The 17,545-nt window shown below is 45.5% G+C and overlaps 1 protein-coding gene and 1 pseudogene across 3 annotated transcripts; one reads left to right on the plus strand and one right to left on the minus strand.

Annotated features, from left to right (window-relative positions):
• Nucleotides 1-6,361: 6,361 nt before the first annotated feature.
• Nucleotides 6,362-17,486, minus strand: Neu3 (neuraminidase 3). 2 transcript variants are annotated; one of them, NM_001393673.1, is given in 3 exon segments: nucleotides 6,362-8,300; nucleotides 12,632-12,843; nucleotides 17,245-17,486. In NM_001393673.1, coding segments are annotated over 2 exon segments (1,257 nt in total). In that variant the 5' UTR covers nucleotides 12,839-12,843; nucleotides 17,245-17,486; the 3' UTR covers nucleotides 6,362-7,250.
• On the plus strand, nucleotides 10,148-10,653 carry LOC102553078 (ubiquitin-like protein FUBI-like; annotated as a pseudogene). The gene has a single exon (XR_015652106.1). The product of XR_015652106.1 is annotated as a ubiquitin-like protein FUBI-like, transcript variant X2 (transcript).
• Nucleotides 17,487-17,545: the final 59 nt, after the last annotated feature.

Consider the following 17,545-nt stretch of genomic DNA (forward strand, 5'->3'; position numbering starts at 1 on the left):
CAGAAAATGTGGTACATCTACACAATGGAATATTACTCAGCTATCAAAAACAATGACTTTATGAAATTCATAGACAAATGATTGGAACTGGAAAATATCATCCTGAGTGAGGTAACCCAATCACAGAAAAACACACATGGTATGCACTCATTGATAAGTGGCTATTAGCCCAAATGCTTGAATTACCCTAGATGCATAGAACACATGAAACTCAAGACGGATGATCAAAATGTGAAAGCTTCATTCCTTCTTTAAAAGGGGAACAAGAATACCCTTGGCAGGGAATAGAGAGGCAAAGATTAAAACAGAGACAGAAGGAACACCCATTCAGAGCCTGCCCCACATGTGGCCCATACATATACAGCCACCCAATTAAGATGGATGAAGCAAAGAAGTGCAGGCCGACAGGAGCCGGATGTAGATCTCTCCTGAGAGACACAGCCAGAATACAGCAAATACAGAGGCGAATGCCAGCAGCAAACCACTGAACTGAGAATAGGACCCCCGTTGAAGGAATCAGAGAAAGAACTGGAAGAGCTTGAAGGTGCTTGTGACCCCTTATGAACAACAAGGCCAAGCAACTAGAGCTTCCAGGGACTAAGCCACTACCTAAAGACTATACATGGACTGACCCTGGACTCTGACCTCATAGGTAGCAATGAATATCCTAGTAAGATCACCAGTGGAAGGGGAAGCCCTTGGTCCTGCTAAGACTGAACCCCCAGTGAACGTGATTGTTGGGGGGAGGGCGGCAATGGGGGGAGGGTGGGGAGGGGAACACCCATAAAGAAGGGGAGGGAGAGGGATTAGGGGGATGTTTGCCCGGAAACCGGGAAAGGGAATAACATTCGAAATGTAAATAAGAAATACTCAAGTTAATAAAAAAAGAAAAGAAAGAAATAATAGAATAAAAGGGCAGAGTTTTGAATCTACTCTTCAATTAAAAGCTATTGATATTCTCAAATAAGGTTATTTTTGTTACATTGATACAAAAATGTATATTGATACAGATTTAAGGTTTTCATTGGTAGGAGTCTTTGTATATTGATACAAAATTTAAGGTTAATTTTGTTACAATATAACATATGTATGTTTCAACTCTTATATAGCTGTGTCTTGCAGCTCATTTGAAAATGCAAGGTTTAATTCCAGTCCTTTTATAGCTGCTATTGCAAACAGTTAAGAAATAAAAGTTAATGGTCAGACAATCCAACTTATGGTTATGTCAGATACTGGTCTAGATTATCACAAAACATACATTCTAGGTTAAATAGATAGTAAATAGAAACAAGCAATGTTTGCTTGTTCAGATATGTTATAAATAGATGGTCTTTGAAAACTACAGAGACTCAAAGAATAGCCGCCAAGCCATCTATGCCATCCAACCGCCACCACCACCTGCTGGCTGCTGTGGGACTCAGGACTTCCACCACTCCAGCAGGCCTCCCTATCACTGTGATGCCCTGCCTGTAACTGCCCGCCAAGGAGAGCGCCTTCTTCAAGCACATGCTGGTAAGCGGTACCTCCTCAACCTTTGTGCACTTTCTTTACCTCAGAGCTTGACTTCCCATGGTGTACACATGGTCTCAGGGGAGCATTCCTGAACTTGGAGCTACCTGTGCTGCTCTTAGGGATGGATACTTTCACTGACCCTCGTTCTAGGACCTTTTCCCTTAGGTGAGACTTTTCCCTCTCTCTTTTTTGTGAGATAGTTTAATGCCAGGCTGGGCCTGGATAAACGGCTCTCTGGCTCAGGAGCACTGGCTCTAAATGTAGCCCCAACACTGGTAGGGGCAATTAATAATCCCTATTCTCACCCGCGGGTCTATTAGTCTTCATATCTGTCCCCATTTCCTGGGATGTCTTGGCCTAATTTACACTAAACAGAAAACAAATTATCTCTGTCTGGCCCCATCCCCAGGCCTCCCCCTCCTCCCTTCCTTGTTGCTGCAGCTCTTGGTTTGTGCCCCATGAAAAGCAGGTCTGCTTGCCCCCTCCTCTCTCTTGCTCGCTCTTGCTCTTTGTTCTTCGTGTCTCTGCTCTCCCCCCTCTGTCCCTGTCCCTTCTCTCTGTATGCCCATGGGCAGCCTCCTTTACTTATCCCCCCATCTACTCTTCTTCTCTCATTAAACCTCTGCATGTGGAACCATGTTGGCTTGGTGTTCTTTGTTTGGCTGCGGGCCAAGATTTAAACCCTAACAAATATGTCATTTAAAGGTTTTTTAAATTAATTTGAGGCTTTTTTGACATTGAAACATGTCAGTTCCTGGCAACACATCATTCAACTTGGAAGAAGGTGAGCATCAAAGGACCTCCATTTGGAGATGGCTTCATTTGTGGCAAGCTAGCCACAGGCAAAGATGATGTCCTAACTTTATCTGAAGACAGCATGCTGCAGAGAAAGGACAAACAGATATAGGAAAGTCAACTGCCAAGCTCTGCCAAGGCAGGGTAAGAAAGTCCTTCATAATTCCTGCTTCACAAACTATCTGTCAGATATTCTGGTCCAGAAGGCTGAAGTTGATGCTCCAATGTTTTAGAATACTGGGTAGCTGTCCAGCCAGCCAAGTGTCTCTCATTTCTATAATTTTTGGAAATGCTTGCCCACACTTCCTGCATACTCAGATATTTTTTTCCTTAGAAGTCTCTGATGGAGATAAAAACTAGATACTCATAAATCTAAGAAGATTTTAGGGTCTGAAGAGATGTTTTAATGATGGTTAAGTGAGAGTTAAAAGGTCCAGAAGATGCCTTATGAAGGTTGTAGAAAATATAAACAGGCATTTTTAGATTAATAATAATAATGCAAATTAAGATAGAAACTGAGTTAGAACCGGACTCATTGAGATAGGATAAATAGTAGAGTTCTTTCTTCAAAGATTGCCAAATAAAAATGGATTGTTACCTGATAGTTCTTATAATTCTTCTTATTGCATATAGTTTTTTGTTGTAAGAGAAAAAAACCTTTATTGGACTAAAAGGGGGAGATGTTGGGGTATACTGTGTCAAATTGTATCTCTGTCCTTCCTCACCTACCTAAGGTATTCTCTGATTGACTTTAAATTAGCTGAGCAGGAAGTGGAAGGTAGGACTTCCTGGGAGGGAGAAAGGAATTCTGGGAAGGAGGAGGATGGCCTTTCCACTAGGAGACACGGGAGGGAACAGATGTGACTATGGGCCTGGGTGGGGCTAAGTGGTTGGTTAACTTATATGAGCTAGTTAAGTTTACCCAGCTAGGCCTAAGCTTTGAAATACTAAAAGGACTTTGTGTGGTTATTTGGGAAATGGCTGGCTAAGGACTAACTGATGCAGTGTTAATCACCAGCACTAATTAATATATACAGAACATAATCATCACCTTAGACTGAAAAGTTCATATGCAACAACAATGGGTCACTGTTAGTGGGTTACTGTTCTGTTCTTGAGATGGGGAAGTTCAAGATCAAAGTACCAGTAGCTTAGGTATCTGGTGAAGGCTTTATGAGGCCTGGTGAGGCTTATATTCTGTATTCTCACATAGCTGAATTCTCAGTGCTGCTTCCTCGTTTGTAGGTTGGGATAATGTGGTGTGTGTGTGTGTTTGGAATGAGAGGAGAACCATCCAAATTGTATATGGAAGCTCAGACTTGGCTACTACATACAGCTCCAGAGAATGACCCAGCAATGGAGAATGGCAGAGGCATAAAACAAGATTTTCTTCCAGTTTGTGGCTTCCAAAGCTTCCGGGTACCTACGGGCTACTTGGCTGGCATTGCCTCAGCCTTGCCTACAATCCACACCTAGCTTCTCCCTTAAGGAGCTTCATGTTCTCATGTCTGATTCTCTTCCCAGTTGTTGATAACAAAGCCTATCTTTAGGATGACTCTGGGTGTTTGGAAAGTGGGTTCTGGGGCTGGAGAGATGACTATGAGGTTAAGAGCACTGGCTGATCTTTGAGAGGACCCAGGTTCAATTCCAAGTACCGGTATGTCATCTCACAACTGTCTCTAATCAGACACCCTCCTCACACAGACTTCCACACAATACATACTGAATAAACTGGAAAGCCATTTCTCCATGTATTAACGTTTTCTAAAGAGTTCTCTGAAAATAATAAATTGGCTCAAATTTGCTTTTTGGAAAACATTGAATGTGAACTATTAATAGATATTAAGACGATGGTCGGGGTTGGGGATTTAGCTCAGTGGTAGAGCGCTTGCCTAGCAAGCGCAAAGCCCTGGGTTTGGTCCCCACCTCTGGAAAAAAAAAAGACGATGGTCATTTCAGTTTCCTTAGCAATCAAGACCATTAATTGCTGGGTGGTGGTGGCACATGCCTTTAATTCCAGCATTCAGGAGGCAGAGCCAGGTGGATCTCTGTGATTTTGAGGCCAGCTTGGCTTACAGAGCAAGTCCCAGGACAGCCGAAGAAACCCTGTCTCAAAAAAAAAATAAGTGGAATGAAGACCTTCAAACATATTTATTTGTTCTAGGTCAGCAATTCTCAACCTTCCTAATGTTGTGACCCTTTAATACAGTTCATGCTGTGGTGACCCCCAGCCATAAAATAATTTTTGTTGCTACATTATAACTGCAATTTTGCTACTGTTATGAGTTTTATTCTCTGGTGGTCTTGGGTGACCTCTGTGAAAGCAGTCATGACCCACAGGTTGACAACTGTTGTTCTAAGTGATGACAGTGCTTATGATACAGTAAGATGCCCGTGGCATCACAGAGCCAGGTAAGACACGCTCAGAACATTATAAGCCCCGCATCTCCCTTGGAATCCTGGAGGAGTGGCAGTCATGGAAAATTCAATCAGGGACAAAAGGGAAATACTGATAAATGGGAATCCTACACATCACAGCTTGGCTTTAGGCTTGGGACATCTCACAATGCAGGACCAGGCCCAACCTAGATTGCTGGGATCAACTCTGGAGCTAAAAGTATCCGAGGGTAAAGAGTGAAGAACACTGTGAGGGGGGGTGGAGACATGGTGAGAGACTGTGTACCTTCTATAGTAACATTTACCTATCTTGACTAAGTTAGTCTTGAGGCCAGAAGTCTTGGCGAGTTAACACCTGTCACTTAAAAGAGGTCCTTTGTTTCTCCACAGGTCGAGCATCTAAAGCTTACAGTTTATTTAATTCCTTGTCAGCTAGGGAAAGTCACTTTCAGGAAGGAAAGAAAAAATTTAAAATTCTAATCCTTGTTTTTAAGAGCAAGGTAAAATGGAAGAAAACCTGTGAAAACGATCTAAGTCACTCTGCTCTAAGTTCCCTTAAGTTCTGAGTTGTTCGTTCTTAGCTCTGTATCTTCTCTGAATGCTTGCTCGCAAGGCGTCTAACTCAAACCTCGCAAGTTTAAACATAAGTCCAAGAAGAAGTTTACAAAAGAGGTGTTTACTTGTATTTCCGTTAAGAGTGGTTGTCTAACTAGACATTTCTTTACTGTCACTGCTCCAGAGGTTCACTGAAAGTTAAAAACCATAATTCTTGTGTCTAAGTTAACAATGAACTTTGGTACAGATAAACCCAGTCAATATTTTATCTTCTGTCCTAGCACCTACAATAAATCTTTTTGTTCCCTTTTATGACCTCTGGTTAATTGTTTTACACCCCAAGAAATGTGTTGCAAGTTGTAAATGCCTGCTTTGTATTTCAGAAGTAATTAATTCATGACACACGAAGACTGGCAGAGCTCTTATTGCAGTTTTCCTATCAGAGAGGACAAAAGAGCAATCCTCTTATAAAGGGCTTAATAGTTACTAGTGTAATTTTAGGAATTCTTATAGGGTCATCATTAAGAATTAAGAAGTCATGTATTACTCTATATAGTATTACTACAGCACAGTACACACACACACACACACACACACACACACACCATATACATGTATATATATATGTATATATATATATATGTATATATATATATATGTATGTTTGTTCACAGTCCATGGTGAAACCATCTCAGGTAGATCACAAGCTAGCTTTTAGCCTCTCCTAAATGCTCCTGGCACCAGATAAAAGCCCAGCTCCAGGAAGCACTGTGAGTAACCTGGAACCAGGCTAGCACACACAGCTCTCATCTTAGTCGACTCTTCCGCAGTATTTGAATGTCCACCTGGAGATGGGTGGATGTAGTTGAAGTAAGCCAAGAACCTCTGACTCAGATTCATCTTTAATAGAGGTAATGGCATCAAAAGCAATAAGCACCATTATCAAGCGGCCCGTTATCAAGGGCCGCTGGCACAGGCTTCTCGTTTTCTCCCTAGTAACTGTTTTCTGTGTGAGGAAGGAGAGGTGAAACATAGCATCAAGGCTGGAGAAAGCATCTGACCTTACAATGCTGCTTTCTCAAGTCTTTTTTTTTTTTTTGAAGATTTATTTATTTATTATCACATTTAAGTACACTGTTGTTGTCTTCATGCACACCAGAAGAGGGCATCAGATCCCATTACAGATGGTTGTGAGTCACCCTGTGGTTGCTGGGATTTGAACTCAGGACCTCTGGAAGAGCAGTCAGTGCTCTTAACCACTGAGCCATCTCTCCAGCCCTCAAGTCTCCTAAGATAGAGAATTTGCACAGCTCTGGGTATGATTGGAAGGATAACGCGATTTTTTTCTTATTAAAAATACAACACAGATCTTTCTTCTAGCCTAAAGCACCTACTTAGCACCTAATACTCAGGTGAGCAGTGAATCATTTGAAAAGACAAGTCTGTGGCTCCAATTCAGATCAGAATCCAGGGTTTGTGGAGCAGGAAGTGAGCACACAGCCTCTCCTTTAAATAAGAAAAGAAGGGAAGGAAAGAAGGGAAGGGAAAGGAAGGGAAGGGAAGAGAAAGGAAGGGAAGGGAAGGGAAGGGAAGGGAAGGGAAGGGAAGGGAAGGGAAGGGAAGGGAAGGGAAGGGAAGGGAAGGGAAGGGAAGGGAAGGGAAGGGAAGAGATCCTGCACCAATCTTCTCATTATACAAATGGAGACTCGATGTCCAAAGAGTTCAGGGATACATCCAGAGTCCTGAAGCAAGCCAACAGCAGAGCCACAACTACAGCACAGTCTCCAAACTCCCAGCTCAAAGAGCCTTGTTGTGTAAGATATGGCACAATTTTTACTATGCTCGTTTGAGGGAAAACTGGAAAAAAATGCAAGGAGCAGATCATTAGTTCTTAGATTTTCTGTGGACATCAGAGACCTCTGCTATCCCAGCTGCCATTGCCACTCCCTTCTGTGGACAGCTGGGCCTCACCCATCAGTCTTTATTTGGCCTTAGTTGCTACTAGGGCTGGTACAGTCGTCACAGCTCAGGACCTCTTGGTCTGAAAACAGACAAAAGTCAATCTTCTCATCCTCATGCCTCTCCCCACACTCAAATAAGCACGCGAACAAGCCCTGTCCTTCTACCACAGCCAGGTCAGAGTAGCCACTGGGCCCACGGTTCAAGATCCACGGGCGGGACCAGTAGTTCACCTCCAAGGGGTTTTGGTTGTAGTAGATGCCTAGGTTCATTCTCTTCTTCTTGTTAGTTGGATGTGAGTACAAGAGCCATGTCCCTGATGGTGCTCCAGCTCCTTCCTCCACCTCCAGAGATCTGTCCATCAGAGGGCATTTCTGAGTAGAGGGAACATCTTTACCACTTGAGTCTTGACATGTGTATGGCATCTTCAAAGGCCGGGTGCTCACTACACTACCTTGGCAGCCACCACGAGGCTCGCAGAGTTGTTGGTTCAGGGTTGGTTTCTGAAAGCAGTCACCACTATCAGTGCTAAAAGCCTCTGCTCGGAATTTGTTTGGTGTTCGGGCACTGCAGTAGAGCACAAGGTTACCAGCCTTCCCAGGCACTTCTGCCACTTGGCACTCCCCTGTCACCTGGGGCTTAATGAACTTGCCACAGTGCCATGTGACTCCTAAGTCATCACTGTAGAACATTAGGGAATGGGGCTTGACTGAACATGGAAAGCAGAGAAACCAGCATGATATCAAGTAGGCATAGGCGGGAATGAGCAGCCTCCCCGACTGCAGCTGGATGCCATGACCTGGGCCCACAGCAAACGTGGCCCAGTGCTTCATCTCTGAGCCAACGACTTCCTCAGTCAAATCTTTCACTTCACCCCACGAGCACCCAGAGTCCTCACTGTAAAGGAAGCAGAGACGGGCAGCATTCCTGCCCCACAGAAGCTGCCAGCGCTCACTAACATGGCCCTGCACGCAGATGAAAAACAGGTATACACGGCCAGTATTCTTCTCCCACACAGGGCAGGGGCTCATGGTGCGATGCCCAGGTAATGTGGCCTCCATCAGTGGCTGTTGGGGGCCCCACTAGACAAGGGAAAGAGAAGGAGACAGTGGACATGAGTTTCTAAATGAAGACAAGAGGCTCATTAAAAGCATCAGTTCTGGGGTTGGGGATTTAGCTCAGTGGTAGAGTGCTTGCCTAGGAAGCGCAAGGCCCTGGGTTCGGTCCCCAGCTCTGAAAAAAAGAACCAAAAAAAAAAAAAAAAGCATCAGTTCTTTTTTTCAAACAATATGTGACATTGAATTGGACAGAATCTTGAAGGCCCAAATGATCACTAACTTGGCAGCTATTACAAGGTGGCTTTAAATCTGAAAAATGGAAATGCTAGCTATTGCAAAAGCTGTTCTCTCTCAAGAATGTTCTTTGCTTCATCCGGACTTCCAAATCATTCTCCAATATCCAACTCCAGTGCCACCTCCTCTGGAAAGTCTTCCTGGAAACTCACTCCTCTAAGAGCTTAGAGCATCTATATGACACTATCCATATGTTTGGTAACTGTCTCCTCTTTCAGACCATGAGCTTTCTGAACAAAACCTAAATTGTGTACATTTGTATCTCCAATACCTGGCATGTGAGCACAGCCAATAAAAGTTTACAAAAGCAAACAAACAAAAAAGGGGGGCAGGCTGGAGAGATGGCTCAGTGGTTAAAAAGTGCTTTTAACTGACTGCTCTTCCAGAGTCCCTGAGTTCAAATCCCAGCAACCACGTGGTGGCTCACAACCATCTGTAAGTCTTCTGCTGTGTCTGAAGACAGCAACAGTGCACACACGTACATTAAATAAATAAACAAATCTTTTAAAAAAACAAGAAAGGCGGGTCCAGTGAGATGGCTCAGAGTGAAGATGCTTGCCACCAAGCCTGGTGACCTGAGTCTGACCTCTGGGACTCAATGGTAGAAGGAGAGAACCGAGGACTTTCCACTTGTCCTTTGATCGCCAGACATGTATTGTGGCGCATGTACACAGAGAGACAAACAGAGGGCCCAGAGATGAGGGGGCGTGACTGGGGGGAGAGAACAATGAAACATAAACAATGGATCAGATAGGGACGTTCCCAGCAAAGTTCAAGACTGAAGGGCTTTTCTCGTCCTGGGCTAGGGTGGGAGAGCAATGCAGAGGAGCTAAAGACTCAAGCAGAGTCAGAGAGCCCTGCCCTAGCCTGCTCTTATCACTACTGCGAGAATCTGGGCAGACTTGATTGGCATTTCCTCACTGGCCAAATGGAGAGGAACAGAGGAGCTACAAAAGGAGTAAAAGAGATAATGACTAGTTACACACACCACAAGAAAGGCGGAGCTCCCCAAAGAGCAGACATGTTACAGAAGGAGGAAGAAAATATGTTCAACCTCACACACAAAACAAAACATAAATTGGAATTAAACTAACAATATTTTACATTATAAACCTTGGTAATCGTTGGTAAAAAAAAATATGGACAAATAGGCTCCTTAATATATGGATTGGAGTATAATAGTTGAGTTCTTGGGTATAGATACATTTATCCTTTGCCAGGATGCTCAGTTCTGGAAAATTATGCCAAGATATATGTGTTCATTAAATAAAAGGCTGGAGGTGTCGAACAGGATGGAGTGTGTGCCTAGCTTATGTAGAACCCTGGGTTGGATCCTAGCACCACACACTGAGAGAAAAGGCACAAGGCAATTCACCAGCAAGCTAAATAAACCTCTTCAAAAAATTTACAAACGTATTTCATGGTAGTTTTGCTTATAAGAGTAAACATCCCAGGGTTGGGGATTTAGCTCAGTGGTAGAGCACTTGCCTAGCAAGCGCAAGGCCCTGGGTTTGGTCCCCAGCTCCGAAAAAAAAAAAGAAAAGAAAAGAAAAAGAGTAAACATCCCGCTCTTTCTTGACTCCATCTTTGCGGTTGCAGCAGCGGCGTCCGAGGGTAAGTAGCCAACATGCAGCTCTTTGTCCGTGCCCAGGAACTACACACCCTCGAGGTGACCAACCAGGAGACGGTCGCCCAGATCAAAGCTCATGTGGCCTCACTGGAAGGCACTGCCCCCGAAGACCAAGTCGTGCTTCTGACAGGCTCGCCGCTGGAGGATGAGGCCACTCTAGGCCAGTGTGGTGTAGAGGCCCTGACCACTCTGGAGGTAGCCGGCCGCATGCTGGGAGGTAAAATTCATGGTTCTCTGGCTCGTGCTGGGAAAGTGAGAGGTCAGACTCCCAAGATGGCCAAACAGGAAAAGAAGAAGACTGGTCGGGCCAAGAGGCGAATGCAGTACAACCGACGCTTTGTCAATGTTGTGCCCACCTTTGGCAAGAGGAAGGGCCCCTAAGTCCTGATTCCTAAGTCCTGTTGTGATCCTGCCACACTAATAAAGCCACTTTGCCCAGAAAAAAAAAAAAAAGAGTAAGCATCCCAACTCATGAGGTTGTGTTTAATGGGGAACGGGGAGATGACCCTTTGTTCATATATGGTGATATGGGACGGGTTCTATCAAATGTTCATCTACACAGGTGCCAGGTTAGGGCACCTCCTGTACTAGGCCTGCCTATGCCCCACAGGAAATTCCACTCTAGGAGCCAAGCCCATGCTGGACGTGCCTGGTATACTGAGAAGACAGCCCAGACAGGTCTCCAGGCTGCAGCTTCAGGAGACCAGATGCCAAATCAAGCCTGCCACTAAAAGACCTTCTCGGCCCTGAGGAAGGAAGTCGTAGGGGGCATGGAAGTGCCTCTCTGCCAAAGGGCTTTATGGTATGACTGCTCAAGAAGGCAGGGATAAGACCACTGTATGGTTAGAAGTAGAGACTATCTCATTTAAAACATGCAATTTACCATCAATGATTAAGATCCTTATATGAATGAAGTATTAGGGAAGCTGGCCACCGAGAAGGATGTCTAGTGTTGTGTTCTTACGAGGTAGTTCACATTCTCAACTACATCCTGTTAAGGGATAAAGCAGAGAACACGCAAGGACCCAAGTTCAGAAATCCAACAGGGTACACTGACTGCCCTGGCTAGTTTTAAGTCAACTTGACACAAGCTAGAGTTGTCTGAGGGGAGGGAACCGAAACTGAGAAATAAGATCAGCTGTAGAGCATGTTCTTAATTAGTGATTGAGAGGTGCCAGCCAGGCCATGAGAAAGCAGGCTGAATGAGCCAGTCAGCAGCACCCTCTGTGGCCTCTGCATCAGCTCCTGCTTCCAGGTTCCTACCCTGTTTGAGTTCCTGTCCCGACTTTCCTCAGAGCTGGACTGTTACCTGGAAATGTAGGATGAAATAAACCCTCATCTGGTGTTTCATCACAGCCAGGAGTCAGTAATCCTAACTAGGACACTGACTAAAGCTATGCCCCTAACTGCTAAGCTAGAAGCTGCTAATGAAATCAGTGTGCTATGTTGAGAAATGTTTTTCCTAATTTCAAAACTCTACCATTAAGGAAAGAGTGAAAGTCAGTGCAGTGACGAGACAATGTGGGAACCGTGGGACTGCTGGACAGTGAGGCCCTGCAGCGCGTTCTTCAAGAGCAAACCGGGAGACAAAACCAGCAACGGCCTTGCTTGGTAGCTCACTGGCCCCGCCAGAAAGAGAAGCAACAGGAACACAGGTGATAACCTGTGCAGAGCAAATGAAACAGCTAGAGCTCCAGGCCCTGTCAGGCCACGGGGCTGGGCCTCTGTGGAGTCTCATCTGCCAAGCTCCTGAGGGGACCTAAGGAGACACAATGAAGAACAGGAGCTGGAAAGTCCCCAAAGTACAAAATCCTCAGAAGGATTTAAAGCAAGGACAAGGGCTCGGCAGTCGCGTCGTCACTGTAACATAGCAGAGCCCTCACCTTGGATATGAAGCTCAGACTGTAAGAGGCAGAGAAGCAGGCAGATTCAGGGATGAAGTACTCGCAAAGCTGAGCAAATGGTGCTTCCTTCCTTGGGTGGCCTTACCAGGGCATAGGAACAAAAAGCCGGCCACATCTGGTCTGAATGAACCACAGAGGCCTTGGGAGCTTGAGCCTGAGTCTGAGATATGTTTTTCCTGCTGGATTATAGATGCATGGCTTAGGGTAAGTGACAAAGTGTTTGAGCCTCGTTGCCCCATGTGCCAGACTGACATCAAAACCTAGGAGGCAGAAAGGCTGTGAAGATGCTGTGTGTCCCTAACCACGTAGTAAAAGCCTTCCCTTTCTTAGCTACCCACACAAAGTTTTGCTGGTCAAAGGTGGGGAGAAAAGAAGAGACCCGGAAGTGCATTCAGCTCTGAGGAGAGAAGATGAGGCCTGTAGCAGTGAATTAGTTAAACCACTTTGGCTCCCAGCAAGCCAAAACAAGACAGAGCATTAGAACCAATTCCCAAGAGAGGCCCATGCCTATATCTGGGATGAGTCACCTCAACAGAGCACCCCTTCATCACCCCTCGTCTGAACACCAGGTAGACAGCATCCTCATCTCTGCTTGAGGTACGCATCTCTGCGAAGGCCAGGAAGGTGTGGGTGGGAGGAATGTACAGCAGTGCTGGGATCCGGTAGGTAATCCTGTTCTGTTCTTCCTGCTGGAACAGAGTGCTGCGGAGGGAGCAGGATGAAACTTCTTCCATGACTTCTGTAAGGACAGTAAACAGTTCAGTGTGGGTCTGCATACAAGTTCTTGGTCATTTCATTGCTGAAGGCACATGGGAGCTGTGGATATACTTGAATATCCACTTTTTCATATACAGAGAGCATCATGGTATCAACATCCCAAAGCAAATATTATGCACCCTCATTCAACAACTCTGTTCTCTGGATACGTCCTTTCCTTGGCCTAGGGTTCATAGGTTACCCAAACCCATTCGAGTAACATTCGAGATTAACAATGCTTTAGGCAAGCTTCCTCCCCATCCTGAAGCCCAGGATAAAAGACAAATCTGCTTTCTCATCCATGCCAAATCCATGCTCTGCCCTGTAGTTCACTGTGTGAGGGGTACACACAACAGAGGGTGTAGATTCTCAAAGGGTGCATCTTGGTGTGATCTCAGTTCCAGAGGGGGGGGTCTAATGCAGGTAGACCTGCAGCTTTGGCTGGTGTGACCCTCTGTGTGCAGCTCAAGGAATAGCTGGCTTTGGGTTTGCTCCTACTCCCAGCCCCCTGGAGATGACATTTGTGCACACTCAGCTACATGGGCCTTCTCGATAGTTTAGCTGCCATTTGCTAGGCTAGCCGGTCTGTGACACTGACAGTAGAAGCCTCCGGAAACCGAAAGAGCACGGAAGAGCCCAGAAGCCTCACTTCCCAGACACCACAGAAGGGACTCAGGCCAAACAGGAAAAAAAGTAAACTTTAAGACTTAATCTTTCAAATGATCTGTCATCCAAGGCCCATCTACAAATAATTTATACAAATAAAAAAAAAGAAAGGAAGAGAGGGAAGGAGGGAGGGAGCCCATAAGAGCTAAGCCAATGAGTCCCCCTCTTTATTTATTCAATAAACATTTCTGTGCCTACATGTATGAGGCCTTTACATGGGTGTTGAGGAGACACCTGTTCTCAAGGTTAGAAGGAGTGAAGCAGACATACACACAGGTAAATATGAAGCAGTAGTGTTGTCTTAGAGATAAACACAGAGCAACTAGGAAAACAGAAAAGGCACAACTGTGCAGATCAAGGCTCCAGCAAAGGACTTTCAGAGAGGGTAAACTGGGCCAAGCTAGCCAGCTCCTCTGCCTGGTACATTCTTTTCCAGATAGTTGCACAATTCCCTACCTCACTTCCCTCGGTTCTGGTCAAACATCATCTACTGTCTCACCTCCTGAAGCTATATTCAAATATCATCCAGTTGCTGGGTTGTTACCCAACAATGCCCTTGCCACCTCTGTGCCTTGTTCCCTGCTTGTTTCTTCACAGGACTTCTCACTGTCAGAGTTCTCAAATAGTACACATACTCAATGCATGCTACAAAATAAAAGATCCACAGGATCAGGTCCCAACACCCCGAGGTGGTAGTCTGTGCTCACCCCAGGCTGGACTCTGACCCGGCGAACACTCAGTGTTCCCTAGAAACCGTGTAAAGTGGGTTTCTGTTTGCCGGTAAAGGCCATTACCTTCTTATCTTCTCCTACAGAACCCTAGTGTCTGGAGAGGGCCTCTAGTTCTCTACTAAACCAAACAGGCTTCCAACAGATCAGAGGCCCCACAATAGTTCCCAGGCTATTTCCAGCTAGCCTGCCCTCCTCCAGCTACAGCTACAGCTACAGCATAGCCACTGGCAGGGCTCTCCCACAATCTTTGCTATCTTCTCTGCTCCCATAGTCCTGGCAATCACCAGTCTGCTCCTCTTTCTGTCCCTGAGAGGTAGCCATGGCTCCTTCCAGATGCCTCTCTCTTAGCTACAATAAAAGTCTTCCACCTACCCAAGCAGTGGCTATAAGTGCATGCTTATAAAAACAAAGCTCCAGTGTCAGGTCCCCAAGATGGCAGTCTGCACTCAGCTCAGGCTGAACTCTGACCCGGGGAGCACTCAGCACTCCTCAGTAACCTTGTAGAGTGGGTTTCCATTTGTCAGTAAAAGCCACTACTTTCTTATCTCCTACAGCCCCCAAAATCTCTGAAGAGATTGCCACCTCTGTGGTTTCTTCACTGCACTCCTCAATTACACCTAGAACCAGGCACGGTCTATGATAGGCTCTGGCACATATCTGCTGGCTAACTGAGTGCATGAACAGATGAACCAGCAAAGAAAGAGTGAAGATCAGGTCAGCCAAGTGGTGAGAAGCAGCGAGGTTGCTGGTTTAGGTAACCAACAACGATGAGCTGGGGAGGCTTCCAGGAGGCTGGTGTAATTGTTGGGGAAGTGGAGCGCAAAGCCTGTGAGCAAAGATGGGACTAAGTGGACCAGCAGAGCTAGATCCTGATGGGTTTTGTCACCTTATTGTGGTATCGATCCTACAGACAGGGAGTCCCTGCAGAGTTTCTGATGGGAATGAAACGATCAGTTTAGACCAGTCTCTCAGGAAGCTTTCTAGGTAATGAGATAGGAATATTGCACTCCTGTCTGTCTACAGCCTGAGTCAAGCAAGAGAAAATTGGAACACATATGAATGACTCAATCGATCACTAAATTGAGAGAATGGTGGTTCACTTGTGAGAAGAGCAAAAGTGGCCTCCGAGTCAGAAGAAAAGCCGCCCTTCCTTCCAGGCTTGGGCTCCCACCACATAATTAAAAGACTGGGTGGACTGTCTTCTCAGCATGTTAGAGCATGCTGCTCTCCACCCTCCGGCTCTCTCCTTCCATGGACCATTGGGCTCTATTCTAAGGACGCCTCTGTCTCTGAGTCCCACCGCTGGCAATGCTTAATGAAGGACTTGGCTTAGAGTACTACAGGCTCTACTCAAGATCCTCATCTATAAAATGAATTAAATTCTACATAAAAAGAACACGGGGGCCTTAAATAGCTGTTACAAAGCCTATTTCACAATACATGGCACTCACTAGATCACTATTTTTCAATTATAAATCATTACATATTTATTTTTCCTAAGCAATGTCTCACTTTGTATCCCAGACTGGCCTTGGACTTGTTATCCTTGAACCTTAGTTTCCTGAGTGTTAGGATTCCAGGTGTGCACCACCATGCCAAACAGGGCACATTATATCTGAATCTGACGTTTAAAGTAGTCATGTACTACATAAAATCTAATACTAGACTGCATGTGTGTGGTGGTCCCACAGGATTCTAACAGTGCTGAAGCTCCTGTTGCCTACAGACATCTCAGTCATGAGTGCCGCAGCCCTGACACCTCACTCATATAAGATGTCAGACCTATACAAACATTTATGTACAGCTCACACAACTTGAAATGACAAAAAAAAAAAGCTACATTACTGGCTTGCATACATCCATTAGACTACACTTTGTATCACTATCTTGGAATACAAACTTACTAAACATCTACAGTGAAGCAGCATGTTACCATTAGCTGGCTGCAGCTTCCCCCATTTCATGTTTTCTGTCTCCTGACACCATGTTTGACTTCACTTCGCGTTCTTACGCATCATGGAGCCAGCAGCAATAGGTTTTTATATACATTCCACACAACCTGTGCCATACAGATGTGCATATACATTGATGATGTGTGTTCTCACAGTGAAACCACATCACGGTGCTGTTCTCAGTACAAAGCCTTATTGTATCAATTACAGCTCCTCCTCTTAGCACCTGGGCTGGTCTTGAACTTGTGATTCTCATGCCCCAGCCTCCTGAGTGCACAGGAGCAAGGCACCATGACTAGCTCTGACTAGTTAAAGGTGAATAATGTGTACTTATGAGGACCATTCCAGAGTGCTTTATAAACTTGAAGGCACTATACAAATCCATGTCTTTAATTATTATGAGTGTTGACCTTTATTTACAATTCAATTTTGGTTCCGCCATCACCTCAACAATTAAGTTGTCATTAATTATCATTAACTATTATTATGCTAATAATATTGATGGCAGCGGTAACACAGTGGCCTGACATTGACACCTAAAGGATTCACCCAAACTATGTGCTGAGAACTGGGGACTGAGAAGAATCAAGTACAGGTCTCCTTTGGAGTTGTTTGCTTTAGCAGATAACTTTAATTATTAATTGCTGTACCATACTTTCTCACCTTCCAACCAAGTCCTCTCTGCTCTCTTTCTCGGAGAGAGAGTACAGTTTAGCATGACTTCTGAAGTCATCCTTGCTTGAGGAGGGAAACTTAGGGGAGATCACTCAGTTGCAAACTGAGTCTCAAAAAAATTCCACCTGGGGACCTTTATGGCCGCCCACAACTCTGTAGTAAGTAGACTTCTTAGTCTCGGTTTCTGCTTCGTTCCCACAGTTCTAAACTACAGCTTAAGTTTGGCTTTAGATGGAAGAAAGCAAAAGTAGAATGGCCCAGAACACATTCTGGCTGTGAGATACTAGCTGATTGTGGCTGACTCAGTACAGGTCCCCACAGTCCCCAGCCGAATTCGGGCTCTCTCCCACCTCAGCTCACCAGCTCCGGAGGCTCTCTGGGCTCTCCCGTGGAGTATCGGAGGAAGGCCAGAAGCTGAGCTGGGCGATGGAGACAGGGTAGCGGCGACAGAAACCACAGACGTGGAAACAAACCCAGACAAAGCTGCGCAAGAGCTGGCAGTAATGAGACAGCTCGGGGCAGAAGGGACATACAGGAGAGCAGGCGCCAGAGGCTTGATAAGGACAGCATCCGGGAGTCAATCTCCCCGGCCAAGCCACGCCCCCTCATCGCGCAGTGCCCGCCCTGCTTGCTTCTCCACGCCCTTAAGCGTTGGTTGGTC

The sequence above is a fragment of the Rattus norvegicus genome, chromosome 1, assembly GCF_021556685.1.
Source record: "Rattus norvegicus strain SHRSP/BbbUtx chromosome 1, alternate assembly SHRSP_T2T, whole genome shotgun sequence".
Classification (NCBI taxonomy): Eukaryota; Metazoa; Chordata; class Mammalia; order Rodentia; family Muridae; genus Rattus; species Rattus norvegicus.